This window comes from Hyposmocoma kahamanoa, unplaced genomic scaffold, assembly GCF_003589595.1.
Source record: "Hyposmocoma kahamanoa isolate Upper Pololo Valley unplaced genomic scaffold, ASM358959v1 86, whole genome shotgun sequence".
In the NCBI taxonomy this organism is placed as follows: domain Eukaryota; kingdom Metazoa; phylum Arthropoda; class Insecta; order Lepidoptera; family Cosmopterigidae; genus Hyposmocoma; species Hyposmocoma kahamanoa.
The window spans coordinates 14,655,908-14,671,108 of record NW_020654289.1 but is presented as its reverse complement, the minus strand read 5'-3'; the positions used below and the strand labels follow the sequence as shown (position 1 = coordinate 14,671,108).

At 34.3% G+C, this 15,201-nt stretch overlaps 1 protein-coding gene across 1 annotated transcript in view; it reads right to left on the bottom strand.

Annotated features, from left to right (window-relative positions):
• LOC113234664 (hemicentin-2-like) overlaps positions 1 to 15,201 on the bottom strand; it is a 108,850-nt gene that overhangs the window by 15,750 nt on the left and 77,899 nt on the right. The window contains exon 5 of the mRNA XM_026470082.1: positions 13,801 to 13,900. Within this exon, the coding sequence (XP_026325867.1) occupies positions 13,801 to 13,900 (100 nt within the window). The remainder of the gene's footprint in view (positions 1 to 13,800; positions 13,901 to 15,201) is intronic.

Here is a 15,201-nt window from a genome sequence, read left to right as displayed (position 1 = left end):
AATGACAAAAATCTGAATTAATAAAACTAATTCTAGCTCTATTATACCTGAAGCCTTAAGATTATTGCAGGTTACATATTGCTCATTGTGTATTTGTTGAGAAAAAAAAACGACTTTAAAAATTCGTAGCATTACATCTATTTGCCAAGTTTTATTGAAATCGGTTACGGGAAAGTGCGCGAAACCGGATTCATCCCCTAGTTTGCCACCCGTAGAGATGGAATATTTTCTTTCTTCTTGATTACTAACTGTGACCAATACTGTGGTACTCTTTCCAATAAAAAAAAACATCAAAATCGGTTCACAAATGCAGGAGTTATCGCGTAACATACATACAAAAAAATACAGTCAAGTAATATTAATATTAATTTTATAATTATATAATTTGTAAAATATATCTTTATTATGTATTAAATATTATATTATGTACCTATATTATTAATTGGACATATTCCTATGTTCTAAGTATTCATGTATGTAGTGTATAGCCACTGAATATGTCTTAACGCTTCTGTAAATTATGTATTATTATGTAATAATATAAACTATGTGTAAACTATGTACATTTGGGAATATTATTCAGATAAACTGGGATAACATTTCAATATAATGCTCAATTAATATTTACACAAATTTGACGAGTTTGTGAATTCAATCGCCATTGATTGGGTTGGGCGAACGCTATGATTGAACCAAGCATTATTAGTCAATGCAGGTTTGGGGATATAAATAAATTGTGATCAGCAGGCAATTAATTTACGATATTTCGAACTTGTTTAAATCGAATAAAATAGAATAGAAACCATTTAATGCAACGTCACAATATACAAAAGGCGCAAAAAACGAATATAAATAAATACAGAAATGACACAGAAAAAAAAGCAGTATATTAACATTTAAACAACAAGTTACATAATATTAAACTGACATGTGTGCAGCTGTGGCGTATGCAAAAGGATCCCATTCCGTTAAAGTCGCAACCAAGGACTAGGCTGTGACGCTGGTTTTTAATGGGCCTTAACCGAGTGAATGACGGTTGTATGCGTCTCGAAGTGAAAATAAAATAAACTACGTAAATACTTATGACGTGTATATCGTGTTATTGCAGTGTGTACTCTTAAATCAAATAAATACTTGCATAATCATTGCAATATATACATACAGTGATAAGTGTGTGTAGTGTGAAAACAAATTAATAAAATATTTAATACATATTTCGTATATTACTCCAAAAATATTAAACACGACTAACTATTTTTCGTAAAAAAAAGAGTTCATTGACTTCAATATATACCAACTATTATTCTTACGTAGTTGCCATTTCGAGTAATGCTATGTGAAATAATGTTTCTTACAATTATTCAATTAAATAAAAAATATTATGTAATTAAATTAATGTAATATTGTTGTAAATACAATGTCATTATCATACTTCATTGGAAGTAATTCAATTGACTCTCAAAATAAAGTATATACGATCGCCCATACGCCATACGCAGTATACGCCACAATCACAACATACGCCATATTTGACCCGAAAACCTGTTTAGAAAACGCTACACTAAAATTATGTTTTAATGATTCAAACACAAAATTTCGATTTACATAGGCGGTTCTGGCACGACGACATATATCACAATGACATGCAATACTATAGCCATTAAGCAAAGACGACATGGCTTGTATTTCATCGAGCATCATAGTAGATAATTCGTTTGAAAGTGCGGAGTTTGTCAAATAAACAAACGTATTTTTCTCTTGTTTTAGACTTTTATGCCGTATGGATTTTGGACGTCTTGGTTATGGTTAGTTCAGTTAGTTGAAAGTTGTAGTTAAGTAGTTGATGTGAGTTGACACACGAATAGCGTAAAAAATTTAAAGGTAAGGTTTATTTATTGAAAGATTAGAAACACAAGTTAAAATAGATGGCTATGATTACCATTTTACGGTTACCAAGCCGGACTACCACGCAGAGGTCCTAGGTTCGATTCCGGGCCGGAAGAAATATTTGTATGGCCTACATTTATTTCTCTCGTGAGTTTGAGTGTAATTTGTGGATGTCTATGTGTGTGCCCATGGCACCCGCGACACAGGGTTTCCCTAGTACAGGGCTATGTCGAGTATGTGCGTTATTATTATTGTGTGAACAATCGCGACTGTGTAATAACGTCAAATGACAAAATGCAGCAATAAAATAACTCTCAAGCAGAGATCGTGGGTTCGAATCCAGGCGAATCGCATTCGAACCGCACCTTGACCTTTACGTGAAGGAAAATATCGTGATGAAACCTGTATGTCGAAGAAGATTCACAACCCTCGGAAAACGTGGGAAGTCCCCAAATCGCATTGGGCCAGCGTGGCGGACTATGGCCTAAAGCCTCGCCTGAAAGGAGACTCGTGGCTAACAGTGGGACTTATAAATGGGTTAATGATGATGATGATGAACTAAAGTAAATATTTGTTGCATTTATATTCTCTGTTAAGTTGACGCTGAAGGCACAGTGCAATAAGTGGGTTTAAATATAAAAATATATTTTTCACCTCAGTAGCTCGGAAAAGCTTCTTTCTCATTAGAAATCTGCGCCCGAAAGCGTTTTTTCCACGCTAGCGTGGAAAAGGTTTTTGAGATTTGAACTTGACGTTGGACTGTGGAGCACATAATTTTTTCGTACGATAAAAAAAAACTTAGCGACACGTTCAACTACGCAATTTGTCGTACATTATTTATGTAATATAAATCTATTGGTATGTTTTATTCTTATTATTGTTGACATTAAATCGACAACGATAACTACTTTTTGATGTATGAATGGATAAAAATGATTTTTCTGAAAAATTTTGTGTTTCGCTCGGCAGCAAAGTTATTTTGCGTCTCGTGCCTTAAAACCCTCCCTACGCTCTGGATACTATTTTTCTTCAGCACATTCGCATGCTCAGGTTTCAATACAAGTACTCGCGAACAACAATTTTGCAGCCTTGCATAACAAATAACTATTAATAGTGTAAAACCCGGTACAAGAAGTGCTTTGTAATATCCCATAAACATTTAGAGGAAAAAGGAAGAACAGTAAAGGCGATTGCTGAAGATAGATAGATACTTGTGATGGTATGGCAATCGAACTTATTATTCGAATCATGGTCTGACATTTTATCATCTCTCTCATAGGGGAAGTCAACAAATATCACTCGTGCCAATAAACCTTTTACTCATATGAATCCCACTTAGTCTCAGCTTCAGATTATAAGAAAATATGAGCGCAGATTGGCCCTTATGTGATTTACGTGGCGAGACAGTCTAGTGCATAGGTTCCCAAACTTTTTGGCTCACCGCCCACTTACGCAAAATAAAAAAAATTCAAAGCCCACCACAACAAATAAGAAGATATGCTTGCTGACCGCTACGACATTGACCTATTTGCTGATGATTCCTTTGTACAACTTCTTACGAATGCGAACATGTTTTTAAATGACTACTTTTTACGTATAGGAAATTAGTTGTTAAGTACGTAAAAGTTTTGACATTTTTTCAAATTGTGTTTTAATTTATTTTATTTCTATGTTAATTTTATATCATTATATCTTAATGTTAATTTAAGCTTGTGGGTGTTTTAGATAAGCTCTGAGATAAATAATATCAATAAACTCTTGAATATAAATAAATAAATAAATAAAAATTTAAAACACTCAGTATTTTTTATATTAACTTGACACATAAAAATAACATTCTCATCCGTAGAACAAAGATCAATGTGCAAGACTACTTGTTCTTAGGACATAGTACATTTCGGTCGTTCTTCTTCTGCGCTGTGGATGTCAGATCAACCGTTGTTCGATTTTATATTTCCGAAACGAAATAAGATACTTAAATTCTCAAAACACTTTTACATAGGCCTTAGTTTGAACAACGAAATTATTCTCGTAAAGTACTTATTCTCTTTTCTCTATATATAATCACATCGGACTCTGTTCTTCGGATGAGTCCATATACCTATATGTAGTGTAGTTTATATAGATAATTCAGGTTTTTTTTGTCAAATGCGGTAGCGGTATGTTTATTGCCCTGACGTATTGAGGGATAATTCATATAATTCACGAATGCATTGCATGATATATTACCGTCCTGTTGCAGTTTTCTCAAAATGTCTAATTCGCTTTGAAATACCTGTCTGCGTATAGGGGAAAATGTGTTAATTTGGACCATTTTTTACAAACGTCTATTGCATGAAATGAAATAATACTTATAACATTTGTATTTATGAAACATTAATTGATATAAATTATTATACACATCTAAAAAAATAAATAAAATGTGAGATCCGAGTGTTGTTGCAATTTAGGCGACTAGTTCTGTAATTTGGACCAAGGGGTCGTTAAATTGAACTTCAATAGACTCTGAGGTAAAACAAATAAAAAATTACAATGAAACATAACATAACATACATAATAATTAGTCTAGGTAACAAAACTAATAATAAAAAATTAAAATAAGCTCTTGTCATAAGACAATTATTCTGATTTATAATGTCAAGATTTTGAGTACATGGTTCTTGATTCCGATTATGAAACCGTGCACACTGTGTCCAATCAACTTGGGTGCTCTTAATCATGGTAATTTCTTTTATATTTAGCACATTCATTATCCTTGTCTGCTGGTCCAAAGCTGGTATCGGATTCGTCGAAGATCATTTTAACACCCGTACATTTCTCACGCTTGGTCCATTTTAACCAATAGTATGATTATATTATAAAAACAAATCTATGAAACATATCCTATACATGCCGGCAATCTTTTTATATAAGTTGATTGTAGATAAATTACTTTTCTATGCTGTAAATTACAAACATTGTACTCTTACGTTTAAGTTAACTACACTCTTAGCACGGATTTATGGAATTTACATTAAAAATAACAAAAAAAGAATTTCCAAAACAAAACACAGATGTTCAATATCACAACAAAAACAACATGGCCAATACGCAATGAATTTTAGTTTCTGACATTCGTTTTACCTTTGTACTTCTGGGCTCTGTACTTAATTCATTTCGGAAATGAAACTATTTATCCGGATTTAAATCGCGTATATTTGTTTTTTCAAAGAAAACCGATTTAAATCCGGAAAAATAATTTCATTTCCTATGTGCGAAAACCTAAGAACTTAATTCATTTCTTTATAATGTTTAACTTACTACCTACAGCCTTCTCATAAAGGCGAAATTAGATTTTAATAATACCTCAATGCTTTGGTAATTTTTCCCGAATTCGTAGCATCCTATCTTCATCACTTAAATGATTAAAACTTATTAAAACTTTTAAAGATTTGATAAAATTCTAATGGACTTTCTTTGTCTGCTTCCAAAAGCATAGTACTTATTTTTAGATAACATTCCCCTGCGGCTTTTGAAATTAATGTGAATGAATTTTGACAGAAATTCAATATAAATTTCTAGAAAATATATAAAATAAAACTCACCGGTATTGATCACTTTGTGTGTATCTGCGCATCACTAAACTGGGCGTTAGCTAAATATTTTTAAAAAAACTTCGGTGTTTGGGAAGTGCTCATCTTTCTTCCCTTAAACTTGTTCACAACGCCCTTAAAATGAGTATACGGAACTTGGACAATAATTATAATCTACGGCTTTTAATTTTATTATCCGTTTTTTATGATATCAAGTGACGGACGAACATCGTATACCTGTTGGTGAGCGACATGCCTATCCATGGCAGTTGCAGTGCCACTCGGAGCTTTAAATCATAAAGATCTGAGGGGCATTGCAACTGCGCCCGTCACCCCGAGACACAGGTTGATAAGTCCCACGTGCCAGTATTTCACCAGCACCATCACCCTTGAAATGAAATAAAATGGTGCTTTATTCTCTCGTCACAAAACAGGCTTAAGAGAAGGGGCCTTAAGGTTAATACAAAACAAAGATTGATGAAACCGTTTTGTGAGAGACTGGTGCCCGAAATAGTTATAGAAAATCGTGTATTACGGGTCACCAGGCTTCCATTGTAGATGAGCAATGTAATTGTGGCACTGAAGTTGTGACACAGGAGAAAAATTAGTAAAAGCGCATAAATATTCCTAAATTATAATAAAAACAATTAGTAGCAGTAGAGCTCCTTGTGAAAGAGTTCGTCCAGGGAAGTACTGCTACTTTACTTATTTCTGCCGACAAGCAGTAATGTGAGCATTACAGACACGTGGGACTTGTCAACTTATGTCTCAAGGTAACGCGCGCGGTGGCAGTGCCTCCCAGATCTTTGGGATTGAAAGCTTTGAGTGGCAATGCAACTGATATTAAACGGCCTACTAAGCGACACCGCCTACCACCAGGCGCACAACCTATTCGCCCCGTCACTTGATATCATGATAAAATATTATATCAGCTATTCCTACTCAGTCTTGGTTTTTTGGAACAAGTATATTGTGTTACACAGTGGTACAGTACATTCGTCTGAGGGTGGGACATATATACTTTCCGGCCCATTTACACAAATTGATAATAATAGACAGTTATCTATACTAGTGTGCAGATAACATTGACCTAAATATATTGTCTTCAATTGTCCTATGTCCTTCTCTATACTAGAATCTCTGATCCTATAACTATGAAACTTATTCCTAATATTTCCATATATATTTTTTTTACCTTGATTAGAGTTTAAGTTTGTTTCAAATTATAAATACATGTATCTATCTAAATCATTATTTATGTACACGTACTTAACCTTAATTTAACTTCACCTAATCCCTTCTTAATTGACGTTTCCATTATTTATCTTAAACGAGTTTCACTGTTTTGTAGAGCCAGTAATACGCGGTGCCAAAAAACAAAACACTTCTTTGTTTTGACATATTTTAGTTGCTTCATTAGAAATATCGATATGCTGTTGGTTGTTGAAGATAATACATCTACTAATCTATTCTCATTTCCATTACATGTCATATTTGTGTATGATAATGTTGTGTACAGTCAGCGCGTGAGAAGCAATTCATTGTGGTACAAATGTGTAATTAAAATTTTTGTCGGTTTTAAGTTAAAATAACTAACAAACATAATATAACAAATCAATTTTGATAATATTAAACAGAGTAATATTTCCACCTGGATAGCAATAACACGAAAATACAGTTACGATAATCCTCTAGTTAGTACTGACAATTCCTTTCCCTTCAAGAAAACCAGTGTACAAAAGTAAAGCGCAAGTTAAGTGTTTTATTGAATGTCAGTATGTTCCACCACCATGACATTCAATTATTTTTTATAAAATTAGTCTAGTTTGTTATAATTATTAATACAAAGATCGAACACTTAGAAAAAAATTAGTTAGAAACTAGATACAAAGATCCGACTACAAGCACATGGAAAAATTCGTGAGATCCACTGGTTTGTTCAGTGGCTTAGTGTAGCATAGCGTCTGGTACGGTTTGCAAGAAGATGTCGGTTCGAATCCGGCCGGATCGAAGGAATTTATTCTTAGTGTTCGATCTATAAGTAAATCACAGGTCCTCTAAAGTCGTTAACAAACAAAACAAAAAACACAAAAAACAAAACTTGTTAATAGCTTTCTTTAGTAAAATGAGACGTTAAGGTTTGAAAATGTATACTTCATTTTATTAAAAGATTTGACTCAGACAGTATATTTATTAGACTCTTCGAAAACACTTTTTGAGTTAGAGATTCAAATGTCTAGGCCCTGTAATTATATCTGCAATAATTTGAATTTAAACTTTGGTTATACAAATTTAAAATTGCTCGCTAAATAAACGACCCAATGACCGTTTCTTTGAATGGTTGTAACATTTATCCAACCTTAGAATTATTAATACAAAGATGGTAGAACAAAAAGAAGAATTCATTCGATTCGGATCCGGAAAGAAATAACAGAAGACCTTTCGTCCAGGGTAGTAGCCACCTTATCTATTTTTGCCGCCAAGTGCTGGGTGCGCAAGGGTGCTGGTGAAATTACAGGCTTTTCAACATCGGTCTCAGGGTGAAGGGCGCAGTGACAGTGCCCTTTGAGCGGCACTGCAACTGTCATGGACAGGCGTGACGCTTACCACCAGGTGCACGACTTACTCGTCCTATCACTTAGTATCATAAAAAAATGGACTCGAACCAGCGCCTTCATCATACTGTTGTTGACGCTCTCCCAACTGTGCTATGGAACGAACCATGCAGACCCTACGAATTCTTCTATGTGTTTGTCAGCAGCTGTTTGTTTTTGGTTTTTACCAATTTTTATGCCATGGCTTTATATCAATTTAATATTACATTTAATCTAACCTTCAGAAAAGAGATAAAAAATGAAGGTGAGTCAGGTAAATTTTCAAGTATTATTCGTACCTCTGAATTATGCTATGTCAATAGATATAAGAAAATTATATTGGCGTTCTAGGGACAATGTTCCGTTGACTCAGATGAGAAACATTATCTTAAATTGGTTATCAAACAATGTCACATTTTTTATTTGCAAACAGATGGCGCCACTGCAAAAAGTCGTTAAAACCGTAGTAGGTCATTCGTAAGCTCTGTTGGTGCGTTCCGTAGCTGAGTTAGGAGAACGTCCGGTACGGTATGCTGAAAGCGCCGGTTCGAATCCAGCCAGATCGAAGGAATTTTTCTTAGTGTTCGATCTTTATATCAATAATTATAACAAGCTAGTGGAGTAATTTCACAAAACACAATCGAATACCATGGTAGCAAAACATCGCGATATTCAATACACTTAATATCACATATAGCTTCCAGAAAAAAATAGGATAAAAAAAACAAGTAGAAGCAGTTACTTCCTAAATTAAATTAAATATAACCCGCGCATGAATATATATACACATTTCGAAGGCATAAAACTCGCAATTTATTACACTCCCATTGTAACCCTTTTAACTCCCATATACATAACTTATAAGGAGCGAACAAAAACGTCTTTTACAGACGGTTCTATCAATATTCAAATTGCAAGTCTCAAGATCTCAGACACAGGGTCCCATTAAAGGGCGATAGGCAAAGAATACCTCACTTTAGGGGCCCCTAGACCCTTTTATCTGATAATAAGCTTATCACGTTTATGAACATGTATGGTGTGGATGTGAAAAGGTACACGATAACACACTTCCATTATGAAATCATAAGATGAAGGTGAGAGGCGTTCTATTCATTGAGAGAACTAAGAAACATTTTTTGCTTTCGTCTTCCATGAAATTTCCATATTACGTTCTTGTATTTAAAAATAATCCGAGACCTCGACTGCATGAAGTTGATAACGACTTCACGCATTAACTGCATGAAGTTGAAACCGACTGAAGTCGGTTGCATGCATGAACGCAGCCGAGATCGACAGCATGCGGTTAATGCGTAAAGTCGTTATCAACTTCATGCAGTCTTGGTCTCGGCTACATGAAGTTAATTACGACTTAGCGCATTAACTGCAAACACGCAGATAACTGTTAGCAGCCAGCAATGGTGTATGTGATACAATAAGATGAAGAAGAATCAATAAGAATTTACGAAAACGATCTAACGGCCTCGAGGCCTGGCTAGTCTTTGATATTAGTTCCGTCTTCTTCAAATATTCTGGTGCTATATATTATTATAACTTTATTCAAGGCATACTGTCGACCCTTCTTCACGGGTGGTCTGTGAGTTAACTATACGCAGAAGGCACTCGGCGCCCTGCGCGTTCAATATAATAACGGTTTCAGGATGCTATTGGGCCTACCACGACACTGTAGCGCATTGTAGTTGACGTTTTGCTGTGATGCGAAAATAGACGGCGTGACTACTCTATATACTGCGTTCTAGCCCTAACAGCACCCTGAAAACTATTGCGCCGGGTAGTCGGCGCCTCGTGCGTAATAACGTGTGTTTTTATGTTTTATCTGTATTTACTAATAATAGTCATAAGGTAAAATTGTCTGTATTTACTAAAAAGTGGACCTTGTATGCCAAATAACCCAAGCAGCACACCTATATCTAAATATATACTATAAAATATCTAATAGAATTTAATTCGATTGAATATTTTAAGAGTTCAAATTCTTCTTTTTCAAGTTCAAGTTTCTAGATAATTTAAAGTAAAAGTGGGCACAACTTATTAGTAGATCACAAGAGTGCTTTGAGAAACTATCTGTAGGTAGTGTTAAGAGTGATTCTTATCTTTTTTCTGAAGTAACCCTTCTAGAATGCTACATGACCCTTTTGTAGAATGTAGACAGTTTTATTTAGTCTTGTAGATAGTTTTTAGGTAATTTATAATCTATGATAGTTCTCTTAGTAATGCTATTTTAAAACCAAAACACTAAAGCGTTACAAACATAGGACGCAATTCTCTTAATACTAATAGATTTCAAGTTTAATGGCTTACAAAATATAAACTATCAAAATTGCAACATAGCGAAATTAGATACAATATTTCTGAGTTTTTTGCGCAATGTTTAATCGGTTAGAAAGCGCAAATTGACGTGCGACTTTAAATATATTGTGAAAAGTTATGTAAAACCTGCCATAATAGTAATGCGCTCCCTAAATTTTAAATATTTATGTATAAAATATAAACTTAATAAAAATACAGTTATCGATTTTCGGTTTTAAATATTTATAGAAAGCTTAAATATACAAAATAACTCACAAAACAAACCATTTCCAAGAAGTTCTAGGCTTCTTCAAGCTAATTTCAACTTAGATTTGCTTTTTAAAAAGAAAATAAATTTTTCTCGGCTACTTCATAGTCATTCTTTAAAAATAAAAATGGCGATAAGAATTTAAAGCTTTTTTCAAAACACAGTTGGAGCATTTTGTCTATAGCTTTATCTATAGAAAAACTTTAGAATACGAAAAGATTATTTTTACTTGCTTTAGTGTAGTTGAACTTGTCGAAGAATATTCCTCCTATGAGATTTTTATGATTGTCTACAAAACGCGATGTTTCTAAGCGATTTTGTCTTTTGACAGTAAAACCTTTATAAGGTTATACGAAAAAGAGAGCGTTTATGCATTGACCTACCAACAAAATAAAAAACTTTTCAAAACACTAGGTCAAAAAAACAATTGGAAAAAATCCAATTTGTCGCAAAAAACGTTATTCAGTATAATTATATAAAATGTGTTATAATATGACTAGAAAGGTGGATAAATTTCCTATCATTTAAATATAAGGAATATTTTAATGACATACCTAACTTATGATGGAAAAATAAAATTGTCATTACAAAATTTAGGTTATTTTTTCACTGTATTCTATTGATAGACGGCACAATACACATACACAACATTGAAGTACAGTAGTTTACGCGCTCATTTCAATTGTTTTTATCATTTCACAACACGGAATTACTTCACAATGTTTATTTATTTGTCAACAAACAAATGCCGGCCATGACCGGCCCGAGCGCGAATTACGACTATTGTATGCGTTGCCAATTTGCAGGGAATTCCCCAAATTGTGGGTAGCTTCAACTAGATTGGGGATTTTATGGGGATTGGCGCTATGTGAGGAAAATGTGGGGATTCTAACATTTTATCATTTTGTTTAATCTATCAATTGCTGATGCATCGCTAGTTTGATCGTTACTGTTAGAAACACTGTGATGGACTATATCGACGTGTTATTCAACGTCGCACATCCCTCGTATTATTAACAAGCAGCTTAAATAGAATGATTATTAGAGCACTTGGTTCTGAATTGTAAAATTAGCAATCGGTGCATGTTGAGTTCGCGATTCTTTCTCCCGCTTAGGAAGCGGACGGTCCCCGGTACGAAGCAAAACGAAATCAGCTATTGAGAAACAAAGCCGGGCAGTTAGTACTTCCACACTACAACTTACCACTCCTCAAATTTAAATATTAAATAAAGGTCGCAACTCGTTGATTATTTCTAACGTTAATATAGTGTAACCAAATGCACAACAAATAATCTATTTACTTAATTTTGTAAGGCAAAGAAAAATGATTTTTTGTTCAGACTGATTACAGATTAATATTGAATCTAATTAATATTATAATTAATATAACTGCCTCGGTGGCCGAACGGTTACCATGCCGGACTGCCATGCAAAGGTCCCAGGTTCAATTCCCGGGTCGGGAGAAATATTTGTATGGCCTATACATTCATTTCTCTCGTGAGTTTGGATGTAATTTGTGATTGTCTACGTGTGTGTCCATGGCACCCGCGACACAGGGTTTCCCTAGTGCGGGGCTATGTTGAGTGTGTACGCTATTATTATTATTATTATTATATAGTGATTTTTGGGGATTTTGAACAATTGGCATTGGCAACGCTGATTGTATCGAATGATGTGACTTAATATCCAAGGTTTAGCACCTCCACCAGATCTTTTAATATTCTTTACTTTATCCATTTTGCATGAACTCTTACAACGTCCAATAGAGTAAAAACCCTAATCGTAGTATTTAAAAAAAATAAAATCTACTGAAGACGCGCTATAACGTGTTTGCGCTTTATGTACGAACACTACAGAATGTCTATAAATGAAATAGATCTAGAATAAACTTAAGAACACTAGTTTTTAGAGTATTAATAGATTTTACTGGATGTGTATAGAACAATTTTGCTAAAAATAATCAATTGTTCTACAGATGAACTTAAAATAAGGACTATAAAAGTAAATCTTAAGAGAGATTACACTTAATTAAGTTGTTTGGTATTAAGAAGGTGTTAAAATTTTTACTTGAGTGAAATAAGTCTATAAGAACAATTTCTTTTTTCTAAAACCATTTATAGAGAACTATTATCTAAATCTATACCATATTAAGACTGTTTATAGATATAACAGTTTTAAGGCTTATAAAGTGTGCTCCTTGGGAAATTATTTATTATTATTATTACTATTATTACTCGTTGGACAAATGATTTCCCGCAACGATCATTAACACAATACTGGCACAATTTTACATTTCGCTAATGATTACGGTTTTTGTTATAGAATGTAGGCCCTCGTCCGTGTCAAAACAATACTAGAGTAGCTAGTTACGCGTCTTGTGATATCATTCCACACACGTCACGTTTGACGCAAATGACTGCAGAGAGTTATCCCGAATCTTCAACGAGCGAAGGAACGTGCTCTTTTATTTGGAACGATTCGCAACGAGTCCTTTTCTTTTTTATAATGAGATTTTCGAGTGCCCATTTTTTTGCCTTTCCGAGCACTTTGCTCTGATTGCAGGGGTCTTCGCTTATTCGAATGCTAATATAATTGATGCTTCTGATTTTATGGCATTCTAATGAGAAGTTTAGGCTATTTCTTTGTAGCTATTCAAATTGGCATTTATTTCCTAATAGCTTACATGCATGTCGTCGACTAAATTCGTAAACCAAATTAAGTAATCATCTGAGTAGGTACAAGAAACAAAATTACTAGAAATAATTGTATGACTATCAATGATTAGACCTTTACTTTATAACTAAAATAGTTTAGAAAGTTCTAGGAACTTTAGGGTTTAATTGGCTGACATTGTGCTTCAAGAGTAAAAAAAGGATGTCGTCTAAAATGGAATTACGAGGTTTTTAGATGTAGGTGATAATGTGAGTTTCATTTAGTAGCAGTAGAGCTCCTTGGTAAAGAGTTTGTCCAGAGAAGTACTGCCACTTTACCTATTTCAGCTGCCAAGAAGCAATGTGAGCATTACTGAGTTCCGGTTTGAAAGGGTAAGGGTGCTAGTGAAATTACAGGTACACGGGACTTGTCAACTTATGTCTCTGGGTGCCGTGCACAGTGGCAGTACCCCTAAGATCTTTGCGATTAAAAGCCCTGAGTGGCACTGGGTATTACTTACCTGGGTGGATCGGGCGCATGCTTGGCGACACACGTGAGATTGATGTCGGAGCCAGCTCGCACGAACAACTCCGGCCCTGACAATATCTCCGCTTTCGATACTATAACAACAAACAATATTACAATTAAGTATTATATTTTAAACAGAAATCTTATTACAGTCAGATTCTTATTACATAATTATTGGCATTCTCGTCTACACCATCGCGAAGTCAAAAACGATATTTATAGAAGACCAGTTTAGTAGCAGTACAGATCCTTTTGAAAGAGGTCATTCAAGGATGTACTTACTACAGTACAGTACATACTGCCACCTTACTTATTTCTGCCGGCAAGCAGTAACGCGAGTATTAATGCGTTCCTGTTTTGCAGAGTAGGAGCTGGTGAAATTAAAGGCACACGGGACTTGTCAACATATGTCTTATCTATGTTTATGTTACAGTTTTGGAGAGCATACATTTTTTTTTACTTGACGACCTCGGTGGCACAACTGTGCACTATAGGCACTGGATGAGGAGGTCCTGGATTCAATTTCCTGTACGACTAATTTGGGAAATTAACGTTTGTGTGTGGCATTGCAACTGCTCTGGACAGACATGTCGCTTACTACCAGGTGCACGGCTAGTTCGTTTCGTTACTTGGTATCATAAAAAAGTAGTCGATTTTCGTCTCTCTGCACCAATAAGTATGTGGGTTTTGTTCGGCATCCAGAATACACAAAGAGTTTAACAATAAAGCGCAAACGAACGTAACTCAATGTTGTTACAATTCACGCCAAACTTGAGTAATAGATTACATATGTACGTGGGAATGACAACCTGTCCCATTACATTATGTGTCTGGCTTTGTTCTCATTCTAGCGTATACTATAGTCAACCTTATTGTCACGTACCGTCGAACTATTCTTTTTTGCACGCTCAACGTGTCACGCAAGGTTGGGCACGATCCAAAAACATGATTAAAATATTTTATATGAGAAAGGTTACATTTGAGATTATAAGCTTTAAATTACTTGGATTTGATATCAAACGAATTCGCATGATAAAGTTTGCCTAATCCTATTAAGGCATTTGACAATAATACGCAGAACATGAAACACAAAGAACAAATTCCGAGGAAGTAACGTAAAGTAAGCTTATTCGTATTAAGCCTTTCGCGCTTGTATGGTTGATTTAAAAAAACATGTATTGCGAAATACGAAACCAGATTTATAAGCCCATTATTCATCTAAAAACGAAGAATTAATGTTATTATTGTTACATTATTATTACATAAACAGAGTTTATAAACATTCGCTCAAATTAATAACACATGCAAATGAAGGGGTGGCTAGAAGCGTACTCGGAATTCTATATATATATATATATATATATATATATATATATATATATATATATATATA